The sequence below is a fragment of the Panulirus ornatus genome, chromosome 5 (assembly GCF_036320965.1).
Source record: "Panulirus ornatus isolate Po-2019 chromosome 5, ASM3632096v1, whole genome shotgun sequence".
Classification (NCBI taxonomy): domain Eukaryota; kingdom Metazoa; phylum Arthropoda; class Malacostraca; order Decapoda; family Palinuridae; genus Panulirus; species Panulirus ornatus.
The window spans coordinates 22,931,137-22,955,554 of NC_092228.1; the positions used below are offsets into that span (position 1 = coordinate 22,931,137).

The following is a 24,418-nucleotide window of genomic DNA, read 5'->3' on the forward strand; positions in this document are numbered from 1 at the left end:
CTCCCCAGACATTCCCAAACCACTCTTCCTCTTTGCCCTTGAGCTTCGTTTCACTCAGAGCCAAAACATCCAGGTTCCTTTCCTCAAACATACTACCTATCTCTCCTTTTTTCACATCTTGGTTACATCCACACACATTTAGGCACCCCACTCTGAGCCTTCGAGGAGGATGAGCACTCCCCGCGTGACTCCTGCTTCTGTTTCCCATTTTAGAAAGTTAATACAAGGAGGGGAGGATTTCTGGCCCCCCGCTCCCGTCCCCTCTAGTCGCTTTCTACGACACGCGAGGAATACGTGAGAAGTATTCTTTCACCCCTATCCCCAGGGATAATATACATATACATATATACATATACACATACACACACATACACATACATACGCACATATACACACACACACACACACATACATATATATACATATGAAAAATGTAAGAAACAATTTAGAAAACTGAAACTTCTAGCTTGAAATGAATGAAAAAATGAATGTCACATAATGGTTCAACCTCTGGCTATGGAAAAAGGAAATGTATAATTTATTTACACAAACGTCAATAGCAGTTCTCATCAATTTAACCACTGTGTCAATAAGCTTCAATGTCTAAGCTACATTTTTCTCCAATTTCACTATTTTCTTGTCAAAACACCATGTATGAAAACTATCACTCCAGTAACACAACTATAAACATTTACTTCCCCTTTAAAAAAGTTCTGGGTAAGTCTGTCTCGATACACTGCGGGAAACTCTACCACCTGGCGAGGTTTGTGTTGCAATGGTTCCCGATTCACAAACGTAGTGGCATATATATATATATATATATATATATATATATATATATATATATATATATATATATATATATATATATATATATATATATATATATATATATATATATATATATATAATATATATATATATATATATATATATACATATATATATATATATATACGTGTAGGAAGAGAGGAAAGTGATTGGTTCTCAGTGAATGTAGGTTTGCGGCAGGGTTGTGTGATGTCTCCATGGTTGTTTAATTTGTTTATGGATGGGGTTGTTAGGGATGTAAATGCAAGAGTTTTGGAAAGAGGGGCAAGTATGAAGTCTGTTGGGGATGAGAGAGCTTGGGAAGTGAGTCAGTTGTTGTTCGCTGATGATACAGCGCTGGTGGCTGATTCATGTGAGAAACTGCAGAAGCTGGTGACTGAGTTTGGTAAAGTGTGTGGAAGAAGAAAGTTAAGAGTGAATGTGAATAAGAGCAAGGTTATTAGGTACAGTAGGGTTGAGGGTCAAGTCAATTGGGAAGTGAGTTTGAATGGAGAAAAACTGGAGGAAGTGAAGTGTTTTAGATATCTGGGAGTGGATCTGGCAGCGGATGGAACCATGGAAGCGGAAGTGGATCATAGGGTGGGGGAGGGGGCGAAAATTCTGGGGGCCTTGAAGAATGTGTGGAAGTCGAGAACATTATCTCGGAAAGCAAAAATTAGTATGTTTGAAGGAATAGTGGTTCCAACAATGTTGTATGGTTGCGAGGCGTGGGCTATGGATAGAGTTGTGCGCAGGAGGATGGATGTGCTGGAAATGAGATGTTTGAGGACAATGTGTGGTGTGAGGTGGTTTGATCGAGTGAGTAACGTAAGGGTAAGAGAGATGTGTGGAAATAAAAAGAGCGTGGTTGAGAGAGCAGAAGAGGGTGTTTTGAAGTGGTTTGGGCACATGGAGAGAATGAGTGAGGAAAGATTGACCAAGAGGATATATGTGTCGGAGGTGGAGGGAACGAGGAGAAGAGGGAGACCAAATTGGAGGTGGAAAGATGGAGTGAAAAAGATTTTGTGTGATCGGGGCCTGAACATGCAGGAGGGTGAAAGGAGGGCAAGGAATAGAGTGAATTGGAGCGATGTGGTATACCGGGGTTGACGTGCTCTCAGTGGATTGAATCAGGGCATGTGAAGCGTCTGGGGTAAACCATGGAAAGCTGTGTAGGTATGTATATTTGCGTGTGTGGACGTATGTATATACATGTGTATGGGGGGGGGGTTGGGCCATTTCTTTCGTCTGTTTCCTTGCGTTACCTCGCAAACGCGGGAGACAGCGACAAAGTATAATAAAATGAAATATAAAATAAATAAGATATACATATATATATATATATATATATATATATATATATATATATATATATATATATATATATATATATATATATATATATATATATATATATATATATATATATATATATATATATTAAATATATATATATATATATATATATATATATATATATATATATATATATATATATATATATATATATATATATATATATATATATATATATATATATATATATATATATATATATATATATAAATATATAATTTTTCTTCTCATGCCCAGGTGCATATGCACCAATAATCACCAATCTCTCTCCATCAACTTTCAGTTTTACCCATATTAATCGAGAATTTACTTTCTTACATTCTATCACATACTCCCACAACTCCTGTTTCAGGAGTACTGCTACTCCTTCCCTTGCTCTTGTCCTCTCACTAACCCCTGACTTTACTCCCAAAACATTCCCAAGCCACTCCTCCCCTTTAACCTTGAGCTTCGTTTCACTCAGAGCCAAAACATCCAGGTTCCTTTCCTCAAACATACTACCTATCTCTCCTTTTTCACATCTTGGTTACATCCACACACATTTAAACACCCCAGCCTGAGCCTTCGAGGCAAATGTTTTGGGAGCAGCTGAATGAGTGTGTTAGTGGTTTTGATGCACGAGACCGGGTTATAGTGATGGGTGATTTGAATGCAAAGGTGAGTAATGTGGCAGTTGAGGGAATAATTGGTATACATGGGGTGTTCAGTGTTGTAAATGGAAATGGTGAAGAGCTTGTAGATTTATGTGCTGAAAAAGGACTGATGATTGGGAATACCTGGTTTAAAAAGCGAGATATACATAAGTATACGTATGTAAGTAGGAGAGATGGATTGAGATCGTTATTGGATCACGTGTTGACAGGCGCGCGAAAGAGAGACTTTTGGATGTTAATGTGCTGAGAGGTGCAACTGGAGGGATGTCTGATCATTATCTTGTGGAGGCTAAGGTGAAGATTTGTATGGGTTTTCAGAAAAGAAGAGTGAATGTTGGGGTGAAGAGGGTGGTGAGAGTAAGTGAGCTTGGGAAGGAGACTTGTGTCAGGAAGTACCAGGATAGAATGAGTACAGAATGGAAAAAGGTGAGAACAATGGAAGTAAGTGGAGTGGGGGAGGAATGGGATGTATTTAGGGAATCAGTGATCGATTGCGCAAAAGATGCTTGTGGCATGAGAAGAGTGGGAGGTGGGTTGATTAGAAAGGGTAGTGAGTGGTGGGATGAAGAAGTAAGATTATTAGTGAAAGAGAAGAGAGAGGAATTTGGACGATTTTCGAAGGGAAAAAATGCAATTGAGTGGGAGATGTATAAAAGAAAGAGACAGGAGGTCAAGAGAAAGGTGCAAGAGGTGAAAAAGAGGGCAAATGAGAGTTGGGGTGAGAGCGTATCATTAAGTTTTAGGGAGAATAAAAAGATGTTCTGGAAGGAGGTAAATAAAGTGCGTAAGACAAGGGAGCAAATGGGAACTTCAGTGAAGGGCGCAAATGGGGAGGTGATAACAAGTAGTGGTGATGTGAGAAGGAGATGGAGTGAGTATTTTGAAGGTTTCTTGAATGTGTTTGATGATAGAGTGGCAGATATAGGGTGTCTTCGTCGAGGTGGTGTGCAAAGTGAGAGGGTTAGGGAAAATGATTTGGTAAACAGAGAAGAGGTAGTAAAAGCTTTGCGGAAGATGAAAGCCGGCAAGGCAGCAGGTTTGGATGGTATTGCAGTGGAATTTATTAAAAAAGGGGGTGACTGTATTATTGACTGGTTGGTAAGGTTATTTAATGTATGTATGACTCATGGTGAGGTGCCTGAGGATTGGTGGAATGCGTGCATAGTGCCATTGTAAAAAGGGAAAGGGGATAAGAGTGAGTGCTCAAATTACAGAGGTATAAGTTTGTTGAGTATTCCTTTTAAATTATATGGGAGGGTATTGATTGAGAGGGTGAAGGCATGTACAGAGCATCAGATTGGGGAAGAGCAGTGTGGTTTCAGAAGTGGTAGAGGATGTGTGGATCAGGTGTTTGCTTTGAAGAATGTATGTGAGAAATACTTAGAAAAGCGAATGGATTTGTTTGTAGCATTTATGGATCTGGAGAAGGCATATGATAGAGTTGATAGAGATGCTCTGTGGAAGATATTAAGAATATATGGTGTGGGAGGCATGTTCTTAGAAGCAATGAAAAGTTTTTATCGAGGATGTAAGGCATGTGTACATGTAGGAAGAGAGGAAAGTGATTGGTTCTCAGTGAATGTAGGTTTGCGGCAGGGGTGTATGATGTCTCCATGGTTGTTTAATTTGTTTATGGATGGGGTTGTTAGGGAGGTGAATACAAGAGTTTTGGAAAGAGGGGCAAGTATGAAGTCTGTTGAGGATGAGAGAGCTTGGGAAGTGAGTCAGTTGTTGTTCGCTGATGATACAGCGCTGGTGGCTGATTCATGTGAGAAACTGCAGAAGTTGGTGACTGAGTTTGGTAAAGTGTGTGAAAGAAGAAAGTTAAGAGTAAATGTGAATAAGAGCAAGGTTATTAGGTACAGTAGCGTTGAGGGTCAAGTCAATTGGGAGGTAAGTTTGAATGGAGAAAAACCAGAGGAAGTAAAGTGTTTTAGATATCTGGGAGTGGATCTGGCAGCGGATGGAACCATGGAAGCGGAAGTGGATCATAGGGTTGTCGAGGGGGCGAAAATTCTGGGAGCCTTGAAGAATGTGTGGAAGTCGAGAACATTATCTCGGAAAGCAAAAATGGGTATGTTTGAAGGAATAGTGGTTCCAACAATGTTGTATGGTTGCGAGGCGTGGGCTATGGATAGAGTTGTGCGCAGGAGGATGGATGTGCTGGAAATGAGATGTTTGAGGACAATGTGCGGTGTGAGGTGGTTTGATCGAGTAAGTAACGTAAGGGTAAGAGAGATATGTGGAAATAAAAAGAGCGTGGTTGAGAGAGCAGAGGAGGGTGTTTTGAAATGGTTTGGGCACATGGAGAGAATGAGTGAGGAAAGATTGACCAAGAGGATATATGTGTCGGAGGTGGAGGGAACGAGAAGTGGGAGACCAAATTGGAGGTGAAAAGATGGAGTGAAAAAGATTTTGTGTGATCGGGGTCTGAACATGCAGTAGGGTGAAAGTAGGGCAAGGAATAGAGTGAATTGGATCGATGTGGTATACCGGGGTTGACGTGCTGTCAATGGATTGAATCAGGGCATGTGAAGCGTCTGGGGTAAACCATGGAAAGCTGTGTAGGTATGTATATATTTGCGTGTCTGGACCTATGTATATACATGTGTATGGGGGGGGTTGGGCCATTTCTTTCGTTTGTTTCCTTGCGCTACCTCGCAAACGCGGGAGACAGCGACAAAGCAAAAAAAGAAATATATATATATATATATATATATATATATATATATATATATATATATATATATATATATATATATATATATATATATATATATCCTTAAGGATAGGGGAGAAAGAATACTTCCCAAGCATTCCTCAAGCGTCCAAAAACACGACTAAAGGGGACGGGAGCAAAAGCCTGGAAACCCTCCCCTCCTTGTATTTAAACTTCTGAAAGGGAAAATAGAAGAAGGAATCACGCGGTGAGCGCTGATCCTCCTCGAAGGCTCAGACTGGGGTGTCTGAATGTGTGTGGATGTAACCAAGATGTGAAGAAAGGAGAGATAGGTAATATGTTTGAGGAAAGGAACCTCGATGTTTTGGCTCTGAGTGAAACGAAGCTCAAGGTTAAAGGGGAAGAGTGGTTTAGGAATGTCTTGGGAGTAAAGTCAGGGGTTAGTGGTTAGAGGAGAAGAGCAAGGGAAGGAGTAGCACTACTCCTGAAACAGGAGTGGTGAGAGTATGTGATATAGTGTAAGAAAGTAAACTCTAGATTGATGTGGGTGAAACTGAAATTGGATAGAGAGAGATGGGTGATTATTGGTGCATATATACCTGTGCATGAGAAGAAAGATAATGAGAGACAAGTGTTTTGGGAGCAGCTGATTAAGTAGGTTAGTAGTTTTGATGCACGAGACCGGGTTATAGTGATGGGTGATTTGAATGCAAAGGTGAATAATGTGGCAGTTGAGGGAATGATTGGTGTACATGGGGTATTCAGTGTTGTAAATAGAAATGGTGAAGAGCTTTTAGATTTATGTGCAGAAAAAGGACTGGGGATTGGGAATTCCTGGTTTAAAAAAGATAGATATATATGAGTATACGTGTGTAAGCAGGAGAGATGGCCAGAGAGCGTTATTGGATTACGTGTTAATTGATAGGCGCGCGAAAGACAGACTTTTGGAAGCTAAGGTGCTGAGAGGTGTACCTGGAGGGATGTCTGAACATTATCTTGTGGAGGCGAAGGTGAAGATTTGTAGAGGTTTTCACAAAAGAGGAGAGAATGTTAGGGTGGAAAGAGTGGTGAGAGTAAGTGAACTTGGAAAGGAGACTTGTGTGAGGAAGTACCAGGAGAGCCTGAAAACAGAATGGAAAAAGGTGGGAACAAAGATCGTAAAGGGAATGGAGGAGGAATGGGATGTATTTAGGGAAGCAGTGATGGTTTGCGCAAAAGATTTTTGTAGCATGAGAAGCATGGGAGGTGGGCAGATTAGAAAGGATAGTGATTGGTGGGATGAAGAAGTAAGATTATTAGTGAAAGAGAAGAGAGAGGCATTTGGACGACTTTTGCAAGGAAAAAAAAGGCAAATGATTGAGAGATATATAAAAGAAAGAGGCAAGAGGTCTAGAGAAAGGTCGGAGAGGTGAAAAAGAGGGCAAATGAGAGTTGGGGTGAGAGAGTATCATTAAATTCTGGGGAGAATAAAAAGATGTTTTGGAAGGAGGTAAATAAAGTATGTTAGACAAGGGAACAAATGGGAACTTCATTGAAGGGGGCTAATGGGAAAGTGATAACAAGTAGTGGTGCTGCTGAAGGCGATGGAGTGAATATTTTGAAGGTCTGTTGAATGTGTTTGATAATAGAGTAGCAGATATAGGGTGTTTTGGTCGAGGTGGTGTGCAAAGTGAGAAGGTTAGGGAGTATGATTTGGTAAACAGAGAAGAGGTAGTAAAGCTTTGCGGAAGATGAAAGCCGGCAAGGCAGCGGGTTTGGATGGTCTTGCATTGGATTTATTGAAAAAGGAGGTGACTGTATTGTTGACTGGTTGGTAAGGTTATTTAATGTATGTATAGGCTCCTGGTGAGGTGCCTGAGGATTGGCGGAATGCTTGCATATTGCCATTGTACAAAGGCAAAGGGGATAAAAGTGAGTGCTGAAATTACAAAGGTATAAGTTTGTTGAGTATTCTTTGGAAATTATATGTGAGGGTATTGATTGAGAGGGTAAAGGCATGTACAGAGCGTCAGATTGGGCAAGAGCAGTGTGGTTTCAGATTTTGTAGAAGATGTGTGGATCAGGTGTTTGCTTTGAAGAGTGTATGTGAGAAATATTTAGAAAAGCAAATGGATTTGTATGTAGCATTTATGGATCTGGAGAAAGTATATGATAGAGGTGATAGAGATGCTCTGTGGAGGGTATTAAGAATATATGGTGTGGGAGGCAAGTTGTTAGAAGCAGTGAAAAGTTTTTATCGAGAATGTAAGGCATGTTTACATGTAGAAAGAGAGGAATGTGATTGGTTCTCATTGAATATACGTTTACGGCAGGGATGTGTGATGTCTCCATAGTTGTTTAATTTGTTTATTGTTTGGTTTTTTAGGAAGTGAATGCAAAAGTTTTGGAAAGAGGGGCAAGTATGTAGTCTGTTGTGGATGAGAGAGCTTGGAAAGTGAGTCAGTTGTTGTTCGCTGATGATACAGCGCTGTTGGCTGATTCGTGTGAGAAACTGCAGAAGATAGTGACATAGTTTGGTAATGTGTGTGAAAGAAGAAAGCTGAGAGCAAATGTAAATAAGAACAAGGTTATTAGGTACAGTAGTGTTGAGGGACAGGTCAGTTGGGAGGTAAGTTTGAATGGAGATAAATTGGCGAAAGTGAAGTGTTCGAGATATCTGAGAGTGGATTTGGCAGCGAATGGAACCATGGAAGCAGAGGTGAATCATAGGGTGGGGGAGGGGGTGAAACTTCTGAGAGTCTTGAAAAATGTGTGGAATGTGTGGAAGATTTTGAGTGATTGAAGCCTGAACATGCAGGAGGGTGAAAGGATTGCAAGGAATTGAGTGAATTGGAACGATGTAGTATACGGGGGTCGACGTGCTGTCAATGGATTGAACCAGGGCATAAGAAGCGTCTGGGGTAAACCATGGAAAGTTCTGTGGGGCCTGGATGTGGAAAGGCAACTGTGGTTTCGGTGCATTATCACATCACAGCTAGAGACTGAGTGTTAACAAATGTGGCCTTTGTTGTCTTTTCTTAGCGCTACCTCGCGCACATGAGGGGAGAGGGGTCTGTTATTTCTTTTGTGGCGGGGTGGCGATAGGAATGAATAAAGGCAAACAGTATGAAATATGTACATGTCTATATATGTATATGTCTGTGTGCGTATATATATGTGTACGTTGAGATGTATAGGTATGTATATTTGAGTGTGTAGACGGGTATGTGTATACATGTGTATGTGGCTGGGCTGGGCCATTCTTTCGTCTGTTTCATTGCGCTACCTCGCTAACTTCTTGCACCTTTCTTTAGACATATTGCCTCTTTCTTTTATACATCTCCCACTGAGTTGCATTATTTCCCTGCAAAAATCGTCTAATGCCTCTCGCTTCTCTTTCACTAATAATCTTACTTCTTCATCCCCACACTCACTACCCTTTCTAATCTGCCATCCTCCCACGCTTCTCATGCCACAAGCATCTTTTGCACGGACCATCTCTGTTTCCCTAAATACAACCCATTCCTCCCCTACTCCTTTACATTCTTTGTTCTCACCGTTTCCATATTGTTCTCAGTCTCACAACCCATTCCTCCCGCACTCCTTTCCATCCTTTGTTCTCACAATTTCCATTGTGTACTCAGTCTCTCCTGGTACTTCCTCACACAAGTCTCCTTCACGACCTTACTTACTCTTACCACTCTCTTCAACCCAAAATTTTCTCTTCTTTTTTGAAAACCTCTACAAATCTTCACCTTCGCCTCCACAAGATAACGATCAGTCATTCCTCCAGAATCACCTCTCAGCACATTAATATCTAAAAGTCTCCCATTCGCGGGCCCATCAATTAACACGTAATCCAATAACGCTCTCTAGCCATCTTTCCTACTTACATACGTTTTCTTATGTACATATCTCTTTTTAAACCAGATATTCCCAGTCACCAGTCCCTTTTCAGCGCATAAATCTACAAGCTCTTCACCATTTCCATTTACAACACTGAACACCTAATGTACACAAATTATTCCCTAAACTGCCACATTACTCACCTTTGCATTGAAATCACTATAATCACTATAATTTCACTATAATCCGGTCTCGTGCATCAAAACTACTAACACACTCACTCAGTTTCTCCCAAACTCTTTTCTCTCTCAAGATCTTTCTTCTCATGCCGGTGCATATGCACCAATAATCACCCGTCTCTCTCCGTCTACTTTCAGTTTTACCCATGTCAATCCAGAGTTTACTTTCTTACACTTTATCACATACTCCCACCACTCCTGTTTCAGGAGTAGTGCTACTCCTTCCCTTGCTCTTGTCCTCTCATTAACCTATGACTTTATTCCCAAGACATTCCCAAATCACTCTTCCACTTTACCCTTCAGCTTCGATTCACTCAGAGCCAAAACATCGAGGTTCCTTTCCTCAAACATAGTACCTATCTCTCCTTTTTCTCATTTTGTTTACATCAACACATATTCAGACACCCCAATCCGAGAATTCGAGGTGGATGAGCACTCCCCACGTGACTCCTTCTTCTGTTTATCCATTTAGAAAGTATAATGAAATGAATACAAATATAAATATAAATATATGACTAAGTTTGGTAAAGTGTGTGAAAGAAGAAAGTTAAGAGTAAATATGAATAAGAGCAAGGTTTCTAGGTACAGTAGGGTTGAGGGTCAAGTCAATTGTGAGGTAAGTTTGAATGGAGAAAAACTGGAGGAAGTAAAGTGTTTTAGATATCTGGGAGTGGATCTGGCAGCGGATATATATATATATATATATATATATATATATATATATATATATATATATATATATATATATATATATATATATATATATATATATATATATATATATATATATATATTCTTTTTTTTTTTCAAACTATTCGCCATTTCCCGCATTAGCGAGGTAACGTTAAGAACAGAGGACTGGGCCTTTCAGGGAATATCCTCACCTGGCCCCTTTTTCTGTTCCTTCTTTTGGAAAATTATATATATAATTATATATAAATATATATATATATATATATATATATATATATATATATATATATATTTTCACTGCTTCTAACAACTTTCCTCCCACACCATATATTCTTAATACCTTCCACAGAGCATCTCTATCAACTCTATCATATGCCTTCTCCAGATCCATAAATGCTACATACAAATCCATTTGCTTTTCTAAGTATTTCTCACATACATTCTTCAAAGCAAACACCTGATCCACACATCCTCTACCACTTCTGAAACCACACTGCTCTTCCCCAATCTGATGCTCTGTACATGCCTTCACCCTCTCAATCAATACCCTCCCATATAATTTGCCAGGAATACTCAACAAACTTATACCTCTGTACTTTGAGCACTCACTCTTATCCCCTTTGCCTTTGTACAATGGCACTATGCACGCATTCCGCCAATCCTCAGGCACCTCACCATGAGTCATACATACATTAAATAACCTTACCAACCAGTCAACAATACAGTCACCCCCTTTTTTAATAAATTCCACTGCAATACCATCCAAACCTGCTGCCTTGCCGGCTTTCATCTTCCGCAAAGCTTTCACTACCTCTTCTCTGTTTACCAAATCATTTTCCCTAACCCTCTCACTTTGCACACCACCTCGACCAAAACACCCTATATCTGCCACTCTATCATCAAACACATTCAACAAACCTTCAAAATACTCACTCCATCTCCTTCTCACATCACCACCACTAGTTGTTAGAAGCAGTGAAAAGTTTTTATCGAGGATGTAAGGCATGTGTACGTGTAGGAAGAGAGGAAAGTGATTGGTTCTCAGTGAATGTAGGTTTGCGGCAGGGGTGTGTGATGTCTCCATGGTTGTTTAATTTGTTTATGGATGGGGTTGTTAGGGAGGTAAATGCAAGAGTTTTGGAAAGAGGGGCAAGTATGAAGTCTGTTGGGGATGAGAGAGCTTGGGAAGTGAGTCAGTTGTTGTTCGCTGATGATACAGCGCTGGTGGCTGATTCATGTGAGAAACTGCAGAAGCTGGTGACTGAGTTTGGTAAAGTGTGTGGAAGAAGAAAGTTAAGAGTAAATGTGAATAAGAGCAAGGTTATTAGGTACAGTAGGGTTGAGGGTCAAGTCAATTGGGAGGTGAGTTTGAATGGAGAAAAACTGGAGGAAGTGAAGTGTTTTAGATATCTGGGAGTGGATCTGGCAGCGGATGGAACCATGGAAGCGGAAGTGGATCATAGGGTGGGGGAGGGGGCGAAAATTCTGGGGGCCTTGAAGAATGTGTGGAAGTCGAGAACATTATCTCGGAAAGCAAAAATTGGTATGTTTGAAGGAATAGTGGTTCCAACAATGTTGTATGGTTGCGAGGCGTGGGCTATGGATAGAGTTGTGCGCAGGAGGATGGATGTGCTGGAAATGAGATGTTTGAGGACAATGTGTGGTGTGAGGTGGTTTGATCGAGTGAGCAACGTAAGGGTAAGAGAGATGTGTGGAAATAAAAAGAGCGTGGTTGAGAGAGCAGAAGAGGGTGTTTTGAAGTGGTTTGGGCACATGGAGAGAATGAGTGAGGAAAGATTGACCAAGAGGATATATGTGTCGGAGGTGGAGGGAACGAGGAGAAGAGGGAGACCAAATTGGAGGTGGAAAGATGGAGTGAAAAAGATTTTGTGTGATCGGGGCCTGAACATGCAGGAGGGTTAAAGGAGGGCAAGGAATAGAGAGAATTGGAGCGATGTGGTATACCGGGGTTGACGTGCTGTCAGTGGATTGAATCAAGGCATGTGAAGCGTCTGGGGTAAACCATGGAAAGCTGTGTAGGTATGTATATTTGCGTGTGTGGACGTATGTATACACATGTGTATGGGGGGGGTTGGGCCATTTCTTTCGTCTGTTTCCTTGCGCTACCTCGCAAACGCGGGAGACAGCGACAAAGTATAAAAAAAAAAAAAAAAAATATATATATATATATATATATATATATATATATATATATATATATATATTTTTTTTTTCTTTTTTCTTTTTTGCTTTGTCGCTGCCTCCCGCGTTTTCGAGGTAGCGCAAGGAAACAGACGAAAGAAATGGCCCAACCCACCCCCATACACATGTATATACATACGTCCACACACGCAAATATACATACCTACACAGCTTTCCATGGTTTACCCCAGACGCTTCACATGCCCTGATTCAACCCACTGACAGCACGTCAACCCCGGTATACAGCATCGATCCAATTCACTCTATTCCTTGCCCTCCTTTCACCCTCCTGCATGTTCAGGCCCCGATCACACAAAATCTTTTTCACTCCATCTTTCCACCTCCAATTTGGTCTGCCACTTCTCGTTCCCTCCACCTCCGACACATATATCCTCTTGGTCAATCTTTCCTCACTCATTCTCTCCATGTGCCCAAACCATTTCAAAACACCCTCTTCTGCTCTCTCAACCACGCTCTTTTTATTTCCACACATCTCTCTTACCCTTACGTTACTTACTCGATCAAACCACCTCACACCACACATTGTCCTCAAACATCTCATTTCCAGCACATCCATCCTCCTGCGCACAACTCTATCCATAGCCCACGCCTCGCAACCATACAACATTGTTGGAACCACTATTCCTTCAAACATACCCATTTTTGCTTTCCGAGATAATGTTCTCGTCTTCCACACATTCTTCAAGGCTCCCAGAATTTTCGCCCCCTCCCCCACCCTATGATCCACTTCCGCTTCCATGGTTCCATCCGCTGCCAGATCCACTCCCAGATATCTAAAACACTTATTTATATATATATATATATATATATATATATATATATATATATATATATATATAATTATATATATATGTAAATATATATATATATATATATATATATATATATATATATATATATATATATATATATATATATATATATATATAAAGTGGTTGAAGATGTATGGATCAGGTGTTTGCTTTGAAAATTGTATATGAGAAATACTTAGAAAAGCAAATGGATTTGTATTTAGCATTTATGGATGTAGAGAAGGCATATGATAGAGTTGATAGAGATGCTCTGTGGAAGGTATTAAGAATATATGGTGTAGGAGGCAAGTTGTTAGAAGCAGTGAAATCTTTTATCGAAGATGTAAAGCATGTGTATGTGTAGGAAGAGAGGAAAGTGTTTGGTTCTCAGTGAATGTTGGTTTGCATCAGGGGTGCGTGAAGTCTCCATGGTTATTCAATTTGTCTATGGATGGGGTTTTTAGGGAGGTGAATGGAAGAATCTTGGAAAGAAGGGCAAGCTTGGAAGTGAGTCTTTTGTTGTTCTCTGATGATACAGAGCTGGTGGCTGATTCGAATGAGAGCCTACAGAATCTGGTGACAGAGTTTGGTTAAGTGTGTGAAAGAAGAAAGGTGAGAGTGAATGTGAACAGGAGCAAGGTTATTAGGTACAGTAGGGTTGAGGGACAAGTCAAGTGGGAGGTAAGTTTTAATGGAAAAAAAACTGCAGGGAGTGAAGTGTTTTAGATATCTGGGAGTGGATTTGGCAGCGGATGGAACCATGGAAGCGAAAGTCGAGAACGCTATCTTGGAAAGCAAAAATGGGTATGTTTGAAGGAATAGTGGTTCCAGCAATGTTATGCGGTTGTGATTTGTGGGCTATAGATAGAGTTTTGTGGAGGAGGGTGGATGTAATGGAAATGAGATTTTTTAGGACAGTATGTGGTGTGAGGTTGTTTGATCGAGTAAGTAATAAAATGGTAAGAGATGTGTGGTAATAAAAAGAGTGTTATTGAGAGAGCAGAAGAGGGTGTTTAGAAATGGTTTGGTCACATGGTGAGAATGAGTGAGGAAAGATTGACCAAGAGGATATATATGTCAGAGGTGGAGGGAACAAGGAGAAGTGGGAGACCAAATTGGAGGTGGAAAGATGGAGTGAAAAAGATTTTGAGCGATCGTGGCCTAAGCATGCAGGAGGGTGAAAGGCGCACAAGGAATAGAGTGAATTGGTACGATGTGGTATACTGAGCTCGAAGTGCTGTCAGTGGATTGAACCAGGGCATATGAAGTGTCTGGGGTAAACTATGGAAAGTGTTTTGGGTCCTGGATGTGGAAAGGGAGCTGTGTTGCCGGTGCATTATATATGACAGCTAGAGACTGAGTGTGAACGAATGTGGCCTTTGTTGTCTTTTCCTAGCGCTACCTCGCGCACATGCGGGGATGAGGAGGTTTTCATTTCATGTGTGGCGGGGTATATGTATATGTCTATGTGTGCATATGTATATATACGTTGAGATGTATAGGTATGTATATGTGCGTGTGTGGACGTTTATGTATATACATGTTTATATGGGTGGGTTGGACCATTCTTTCATCTGTTTCCTTGTGCTACCTCGGTAACGCGGGAGACAGCGACAAAGTATAATGAAATATAAATAATGCATATATATGTATACGTTAAAATGTATAGGTATGTATATATGTGTGTGTGGACGTGTATGTATATCTATGTTTATCTGGGTGGGTTGAGTCATTCTTTCGTCTGTTTCTATGCGCTACCTCGCTGACACGGGAGACAGCGACAAAGTATAATAGATAAAGATGATGATAATGATAGTGTGTATATATATATATATATATATATATATATATATATATATATATATATATATATATATATATATATATATATATATATATATATACACACACTAATGAAGGAGAGAATGAATGTATCCTGTTTTATTTGGATATCATTAAACACTGACATTTGAATAAGTTAAAATTTAGCATATTCATAAACCTAACAATGACTGTTCATCTGTTCAGTTCACAACCAGGACCAAGCAAGAGAAATCATGTTTACCTCGGTGAAACTTCGTGCGTGCCTCCTTTGCTTTCTGGAATATCTTGATGGTGAATTCAGTAAAAGTACGTGATTACACTATCTCTAAAGTATTGCAATGCCACGACAGACAAATTGTTTTGCAGTAACTTACCAAAAAAAAAATAATTTCTCAGCTCGAAAGCTAAGGAGCCTTATAACACGAAAAAAATTTGACAACTTCTTAGGACTGGCCCAATACTGAAGTAATTTCATATCAATATTACATTTAAGAACAACGTTGCATTGATAAACATGCCTATAATGAGAGTCCGGTTTAGAAGTTAAATGGTCGTGATTACCAATTATTTTGCAAATTGTGCAACAAAGTTTCTTTGGGCCAAATTCGAATAGAACAGAATTTAAGAAAAAAGCTGCATCGATACGGTGTTCGTGTTGCACAGGAAGGAAGTGAAAATGTCATTTGTAGGCGGAAAATACTTTTGTCACACTGCAAGTATAGTTTTATAAAGCACCGTTAGGAATTATGAAGAAAACATTTTCATGCCAGTATTTTTATATTTCTAGGTTTGTTCCTCGGTGAAAATGTCGCCTTTCTTGGTCGTACAGTCGATCGTTGCTCTCTCCATCTCCCTGACAGCAGCTAGTATACCCATACCTTACCGTAAGTGCAGGTATAGCCTAGTCTTGCCATTACTAAGATTTCTTTTTTTGATGAGTGAGGTGGGGGGGGGGCTTTATTTGTGGGGGGGAAAGATTGACAAAGAGGATATATGTGTCAGAGGCGGAGGGAACGAGAAGAACTGGGGGACCAAATTGGAGGTGGAAATATGAAGAGATAAAGATTTTGAGTGATCGGTGCCTGAACATGCAGGAGGGTGAAAGGCGTGCAAGGAATAGAATGAATTGGAACGATGTGGTATACCGGGGTCGACGTGCTGCCAATGGATTAAACCAGGGCATGTGAAGCGTCTGGGGTAGACAATGGAAAGTTTTGTGGGGCCTGGATGTGGAAAGGGATCTGAGGTTTCGGTGCATTATACATGACAGCTAAAGACTCAGTTTGAACGAATGTGGCCTTTGTTGTCTTTTCCTAGCGCTACCTCGCGCATATGCAGGGGGAGGGGGTTGTTATTTCATGTGTGGCGGGGTGATGACGGGAATAAATAAGGGCAGACAGTATGAATTATGTACATGTGCATATATGTAAATGTCTGTGTGTGTATATATATATATACGTTGAGATGTATAGGTATGTACATGTGCGTGTGAGGAAGTGTATGTGTATACTGCATTTGATAAACTGTGTGAAAAAAGAAAGCGGAGAGTAAAAGTGAATAAGAGCAAGGTTATTAGGTAGAGTAGGGTTGAGAGACAAGTCAGTTGGGATTTAAGTATGAATGGAGAAAAACTGGAGGAAGTAAAGTGTTTTAGATATCTGGGAGTGGATCTGGCAGAGGATGGAACCATGAAAGCGGAAGTGAATCATAGGGTGGGGGAGGGGGCGAAAATTCTGGGAGCCTTGAAGAATGTTTGGAAGTCGAAAACATTATCTCGGAAAGCAAAAATGGGTATGTTTGAAGGAATAGTGGTTCCAGCAATGTTGTATGGTTGCGAGGCGTGGGCTATGGATAGAGTTGTGCGCAGGCGGGTGGATGTGCTGGAAATGAGATGTTTGAGGACAATATGTGGTGTGAGGTGGTTTGATCGAGTAAGTAATGTAAGGGTAAGAGAGATGTGTGGAAATAAAAAGAGTGTGGTTGGGAGAGCAGAAGAGGGTGTTTTGAAATGGTTTGGTCACATGGAGAGAATGAGTGAGGAAAGATTGGCCAAGAGGATATATATGTCAGAGGTGGAGGGAACGAGGAGAAGTGGGAGACCAAATTGGAGGTGGAAAGATGGAGTGAAAAAGATTTTGAGTGATCGGGGCTTGAACATGCAGGAGGGTGAAAGGCGTGCAAGGAGTAGAGTGAATTGGAACGATGTGTTATACCGGGGTCGACGTGCTGTCAATGGATTGAACCAGGGCATGTGAAGCGTCTGGGGTAAACCATCGAAAGTTGTGTGGGGCCTGGATGTGGAAAGGGAGCTATGGTTTCGGTGCATTATTATATGACAGCTAGAGACTGAGTGTGAACGAATGGGGCCTTTGGTGTCTTATCCTAGCTCTACCTCTCACACATGAGGGGGGAGGGGGTTGTTATTCCATGTGTGGCGAGGTGGTTGATGAGAACAAACAAAGGCAGACAGTATGAATTATGTATATGTGTATATATGTATATGTCTGTGTGTGTATATATATGTGTACATTGAGATGTATAGGTATGTAACTTTGCGTGTGTGGACGTGTATGTATATACATGTGTATGTGGGCGGGTTGGGCCATTTCTTTCGTCTGTTTCCTTGCGCTACCTCGCTAACGCGGGAGACAGCGACAAAGCAAAATAATAAAAGAAAAATGAATATATATATATATATATATATATATATATATATATATATATATATATATATATATATATATATATATATATATATATATATATATATATACCTTTACTTCATTATGAAGAGACATATGCACCAATCACCACGGGAAAGAAAAAATAAAGATGGTTAGTATGTTCGCTTAACACATCTTCAGACAGATTCGGGGAGATACAAGAATTGTGGTCCTTAAATGCACAGAGTTAGCAGTGAGGCGGGATATAATAATTACCGTGCAGTGCAGGTAAGCACTAATTACGTGACCTGTCATTCGATCCTCCTCTCTTTACATTGTGTGTGAACTGCGTTATTTGTTCTGGTTGATACTTGCTAATGATCATTTCAGTTAACAGTTTATCACATTTGAAATGAGTCAAAGACATATTCGCATTACGATCAAATGTGCCAGAGATCAAACAAGATTCAGTTACATTTCTTTCACTGAAATAATTTGATTGAGCTTAGACCACAAATGGGCAATAATGGAAAAGAGTGTAAAAGAGAGACTCGATGATATGAATATGGTGTGAGGGGCAACTGATGCGATTTCTGATACTTAGTGTAGGCAAGGGTGAAGATTTTTAGAGTATTCCGGGAAAAAATAGATAATGCAGGTATGAGGAGGATTGTGAAGCTGGCTGAACTTGAAAAAGAGGCTTCTCTAGAAGTATCAGAGTGCGGGCGGCCTATCTCACCCTGCAGACTCATAGTGAGTAGGAGAAGTTTTGTAGCTGTAGACAGCAGTTCCAGATAGATAGCTTTTGTCCCATTAGTGATCCAGTAGTATGATGTCCGCCTGCTGTTATCGGTAGCCCGGGTACCACGCTAAGCCGTACAATGATAAAACTGTTTAGTTTGATCTACAGGTGAACGTAACATGTTCTGATCGATATATATGATTTTTTTGTGTCTATTAGTATGTGCAAGTACTCAAACGCATATCATCTCTTTTAGCAGCCAAGCATGACACAATACCATCTTTGGCTGCAGCAGTAGATGCTGTTCTGGCACCAGTGACCAATCTTCGATGCTCTGTCATCTATGTCTTAGATGGCTCCCTCTGGGGCTCCAATTTGCCAGAGGTGTGTAAGAATACTTAGTAAATAGAATCCCTGGTCCTTAGTTTGCCTTAAATTGTGTAAGAATACATAGTAAGTAGAGTCCCAAGTTTACCTTAATACATTAAGATTAGAATCATGATATAATACTGCTGATTGTGTTCACACATTTTCAAGTGTATGATATTAAGTTCTACCTTAGTCACTAATTCGGCTGAGGACGACCGAGGCGATAAGGATCATACAGTTGGCAGTAGACGGCAAGAATGTGACGCATACACAGCTCTCCCAGGTTATCTCAGACTCAAGAAGGGTAAGTCACTCATGCCTCTTTGATGAACATTGAGGCTCACCTCACACGAGAGCTAAGAAATATCGGTCACTCTCACAATGCTTGAGTTACTCAGATCATATATGGGACGGGAAGGTCACTCTTATACTAATGCTGTTGCTCATAGGTCACTAACATTATTCTTTACGTTATAGATCACTAACACTACTACTACATAAGGTGGTTTGTCACTCACACGTAACTCCTCTCACGTCGACAGCTGCGGCAAGAATCATGGTGCCTGACGGTGGTGATGGTGAGTGACGACCCGTCCTTCCTCACCGTGTTCTCCGAGGCGTTCTTCAAAGGCCGCGTCCTGGCGTGGCCAACGAGGGTCCTTGTTGTCACTCGCCTTCCCTACCAGGACCTGAGAGACCTTCACAAAACCTACTCCATGACAAATGCCATGATGCTCATCGTAAAAGATCGCCCGGGAGACATTAGGTAATCCACATTATATTGTATAAATTTTCCTTGGACAAAAGAGAATGACGAAACATAAATTGCTAACGTTTGATAAAGATATCGAAAATAAAAGTTTGGGGACGTAGTTCATCATATAGACTGGTAGATAATCCTGTACCCATCTTTGCTCAACAGATATAATGTTTACATGCAGCTTCCGTACAGTTCCCAGGACGAGCAAGGATTGAGAGTCGCCAATTGGACCCCCCGTCGGGGTCTGGCTCTCCTCTCCAGCCTTCCGCTTTACCCTGACAAGTTTACCAGGTCAGGAGAAATGATATCAATTTTGATATACACATATTTGATTTCCATATCTATATATACGGGTCACGGCATCACGACCTCCTTTTTTGATAAGACTTATCTATGTGACATGGGATTATCTTCTTATAATCGATTAAGTACTGTTTTGATTAGCATTCTCTATACTTTTGTTTGTTTTTGTACGTATGTGCTTGTAGATAAATACATGAATAGATAACCGTTTAATAGACAGAGGCAGCAATTGGGCTGAAAATACGCAGTTGAGGTATGACAAATTTTACAGAACCAGGAGGCCACGATTGTTCCTATAATAGTTAACTAATCATACAAAGCTTAATATCAGGGGGAGCTGGATTCTTGTGTGTGTGTGTGTGTGTGTGTGTGTGTGTGTGTGTGTGTGTGTGTGTGTGTGTGTGTGTGTGTGATTACTAGTAATTGCGTGTTACGGTTAGAATCTCTTATCTCTTAACTTTATATACGTTTATACCACGTACCCCGGCCTGAGCCAAGTACCCATTTCTCGACCAGCCCCGGGAGGGTAGGATGAACATCTGAGCCAGGTGTAGCCCGACTTCCATGCCCAGGATTCGAACAAATGCAGGTCCGACCTCAAGCTGGCCCGTGCTGATTCTTGGACAGTAACGTCAACCACTACACCATGGAGGCCCGTGGTGTGTGTGTGTGTGTGTGTGTGTGTGTGTGTGTGTGTGTGTGTGTGTGTGTGTGTGTGTGTCTATCGAGGTGGAGAACAGTTAACAATGTGGGGGAATCGACTCCTGAATTTCCATGTTTGGGAATCGATTCCCAGATTTCAACACGGGTAAATCGACTCCTTGATTATGATTTGGAAAATCAATTTTCGTATTTTCACGTAGGGAAATTGCCCTTCGGAATTTTTAATGGGAGAATCGAGTCCCGGATTATCATAACATGTTGTGAGAAACCAAAATACATTAATCGTCAGTAATTCAGATAATAGATGACTACGTATATATTTACCCTCAATAAAGTTAAATGAATATTGAAGGAAAGACATAAGTATTCCTAATCAACCCCCCCAAAAAAAAAGAAAGGGGAAAATGCTTTAGCTAGCAGCATTATTGTGGCTCATGAAGCCAACCATGATACAGATACAGATATTCGAAGCGAAGCTGAGGATACTGAAGATCACAGTTGTCAGTGGCAACAGCTTCACTTCTAGAAAATGGATTAACAACAGGATGTAAGTTTAAGATAAATGTGTGGGGAAAAATCAGAGATTATGCAATGTTAGATATGAGGATTTAATACAACACGCGATATCATGCAACATGCGAGATATCACACAGTAATTTGATATAGAAATTAGAGGTATTATAAATGATCCTACCGAACAATTTTCAAAAGCATAGTGTAAAAATGGGCCATACGTAAAGTCATATTGCGTAAAAGCACCAAATTATTAATCACTAATTCCATTACGGAACACAACCATGAGGCCATTCTAGGGTGTCATAATGTACTCCAGGTTCCTGCAGCGCCCGACCCTGGTCGTCGCCTCTGAGGAGAGCTCTATCAATGCACTGGTCACGAACGATGATTACAGGACGACGTCTAATGAAGGCCAACTGATCTTCAAGGGGCCGGTGGCAAATCTACTAAACTATGCCTCCTCTGCCCTGAACTTCTCGTGAGTCAAATGATCGTTAGATATCAGACCATAATTCTTAACTGTTGTTATAGAATGATTTCCATTCAAGAGATATTTAAACGACAGGATATGAAGGGTATATCAGGGGCAAAGGTTTTATAGCTGTGTTGAAGGTAAACCAAAATCCTAATGGTTTCTTCGTAATTCTTTTGTGAAGGAAATAATGATACAATAGACTTCCAAGGAAGCGGATTGCAAGACACTGTTGGCTAAGCAATAGTGAATCCATATCGTTGCGTATAAGCAATGGATATTTCTGCAATATCAACATGGAATTCTTCAGCTCACTTCTCCCAGATGGTAAAGATTATTATAGTTACACCTGTTCTTTATTTGTACACTCATTTCATTAACTGATACGTATGAATATCGTTCTTACTCACCAGGTACATATATGTGCGACCATCTGACAGTGCCTGGGGCAGTAAAAAGAGTGATGGGTCTTGGAGTGGCATGGTGGGAATGATGATAAAACAGGTAAGTGTGGTGAGGCACCAAGTAGGAAGGTGAGTCATGAGGAATGCTAAGCAGGCTGGTGAGTAAATCTCAGGCACCAAGCAGAACTATGTGATGTTATCTCTTGACACCATATTTGAAAAGCTCTAAGATTGAATATTGCACGGAAAGCTTTTGTTTATGATTCGTATCATGCGTGAAAGTGGAATGGCCTCATGCAGGCTTGGTCTATCAAACCCTCAGATATCACAAGATGTTTGTAGTAATGACACTGGCTAGTGCAGCAGTCCCTGGTGTAAAACAAAGTGTTGACAGAATGAAGGATAACCCAGGAACTGAAATGGCGCATCGTCCGTAGTTGCTAGCAATAATATTCTAGATTCTTCGCCTGCGTTTCCTAGGAAACCTATAAGGGGATTTGATAACCCCGGATATCAGGGTACTGCCTTGGCTTATTGAATTGCTTACATGACTTCACTCATTTTTCAGAAGAATATTTTTTGTAGAATACATAAAGAAAAATACTATGGGTCCAAAGCAAGTTTTCGGCTTTCTTCATATGTGAATATTGATGAATATCACATCATATCCTGCGGTTTCATCTCGAATTAGATTCGGATTTCGACCACCTTGGTCCCTCCAAGAACCAATTAAGCAAATCATTATCATAATCACGGAATTACGATTATCTCAATGAACACGACTCTTTTCTATATATTTGATATTCTCTAAGATATCATAGCATTACTGTGCGTGAAGTTTTGATATTCTGTGTGATTATCGTACAATTACTCTCATGCATATTATTGCATATAATATTATCATACCAATATTCCTCTGTATAATGCATTATATGTTTATGTGACATCCAGGAAGCAGACATCGCTGCTGAGTTGTTTTCAGTGCAGGCAACCCGAGCTGAGGTCGTGGACTTTACCAGGCCGATCATGCTGGTGTACGGGCAGATAGTGGGAGGTCGTGGGCTGCCTGAGGTGGACCCCTGGGGGTTCCTGCTGCCCCTGACACCCCTGGTGTGGGCCAGCATCCTGGTGACACTGGTGGTGCTGCCCACCGTCGTGGTCTTGTTGGCATCGTGCTTCTCTCACAAGTCTGGCGTTGGTCGAGACAGTTGGTGGCAGACGACCTTCGTCGCTGTAAGGATTCTGCTACAGCAGGGTAAGGTCGACGATGATACACGAAACACGTTATATAAATCAGTAAACAATTTCTACTTGGAGCTCAGACAGTGACATGCAACACAGAATGTTTAACTCCGCGGAACAAACGTCTTGCGCCTCCAGTTCAGAAAACGAAATAGGGATTTTTTGAATGTTTAGCTAAACTGTCTATAATTGTTTTAATAGAGGCTAGAGCTTTAGTAAAATATTTATGAATGAATTGTTTTAATAGAGGCTAGAGCTTTAGTAAAATATTTGTGAATGAACACACACTCACACAAACACGCACACAAACCAAACAAAAACAACAAATATACAAACAAAATTTAAAAAATTTGATGTTGAATACATATAAGCAACTACACCTTAAGCTAAGGCAAGGAGAATTAGTACTGCCAGTAAACCATTCATCACATACTCAGAGCCGAACAAAGCAAGAATTTTTCATATTTATATCGAAACAGATATGGAATAAGATCAAACACTTGTGACTAGATCCTCACCAAGGAGGCTACTGAATGAGGGTTAGGTGAGTCTTACTAAAGACAGAGAAGATATCAAGAGTGAGAGAAAAAGAAAAAGATAGCTCATCTGAAACCCCAATGCTGAAGAAATGAGAGGGATTCATTGAGTAGGATTAGAAGTTGCAGGAAAACTTTCAGAAACTGAGGAGCAAATAAAACTGCATGAGAAGTATACCGCATGAAAGAAGAACTACAACAAATAGACATAAACACATGTTTACATTAGTTGAGGGAATTCAAAAAGTACATAATAATCAAAAAAGAAAAGGTAGAACTATTGAAAGGGAAAGAAGTTCAGAGAGGTCTATTCTTAATGGTCCTCGAGGCTGTTCAACAGGTAGAATTACTCATAACACAAACACAGAAGCTACTGAAAATAGTAAGTGAGGAAGGGAGTAGGAACAATTTCTGAGGCTGATCAATAGACTCAGAGCAAGAAAACTGATGCTGTAGGACAGAGACCTTGGCGCAACGAAACATAGGTACACAGTAACTTTTAGTTTTTCATTATAGTAACACTATATGTGTGGTATGCCGGGGTCGAAGTGCTGTTGGTGGACTGAGCCAGGGCGTGTGGGGCGTTTGGGGTGGGCCATGGAAGGGTCTGTGGGGGCCTGAATGTGGATAGGGAGCTGTGGTTTCGGTGCATTA

At 40.6% G+C, this 24,418-nt stretch overlaps 1 protein-coding gene across 1 annotated transcript; it reads left to right on the plus strand.

The window, feature by feature from the left end:
• Positions 1 to 18,417: 18,417 nt before the first annotated feature.
• LOC139748783 (uncharacterized) lies at positions 18,418 to 23,315 on the plus strand. The gene is made up of 8 exons (XM_071662218.1): positions 18,418 to 18,510; positions 18,719 to 18,883; positions 19,062 to 19,172; positions 19,411 to 19,634; positions 19,791 to 19,919; positions 21,427 to 21,588; positions 21,996 to 22,086; positions 22,938 to 23,315. Exons 1-8 carry the CDS (start codon positions 18,418 to 18,420, stop codon positions 23,313 to 23,315), a joined length of 1,353 nt encoding a protein of 450 aa, XP_071518319.1.
• The last annotated feature ends 1,103 nt before the right edge of the window (positions 23,316 to 24,418 follow it).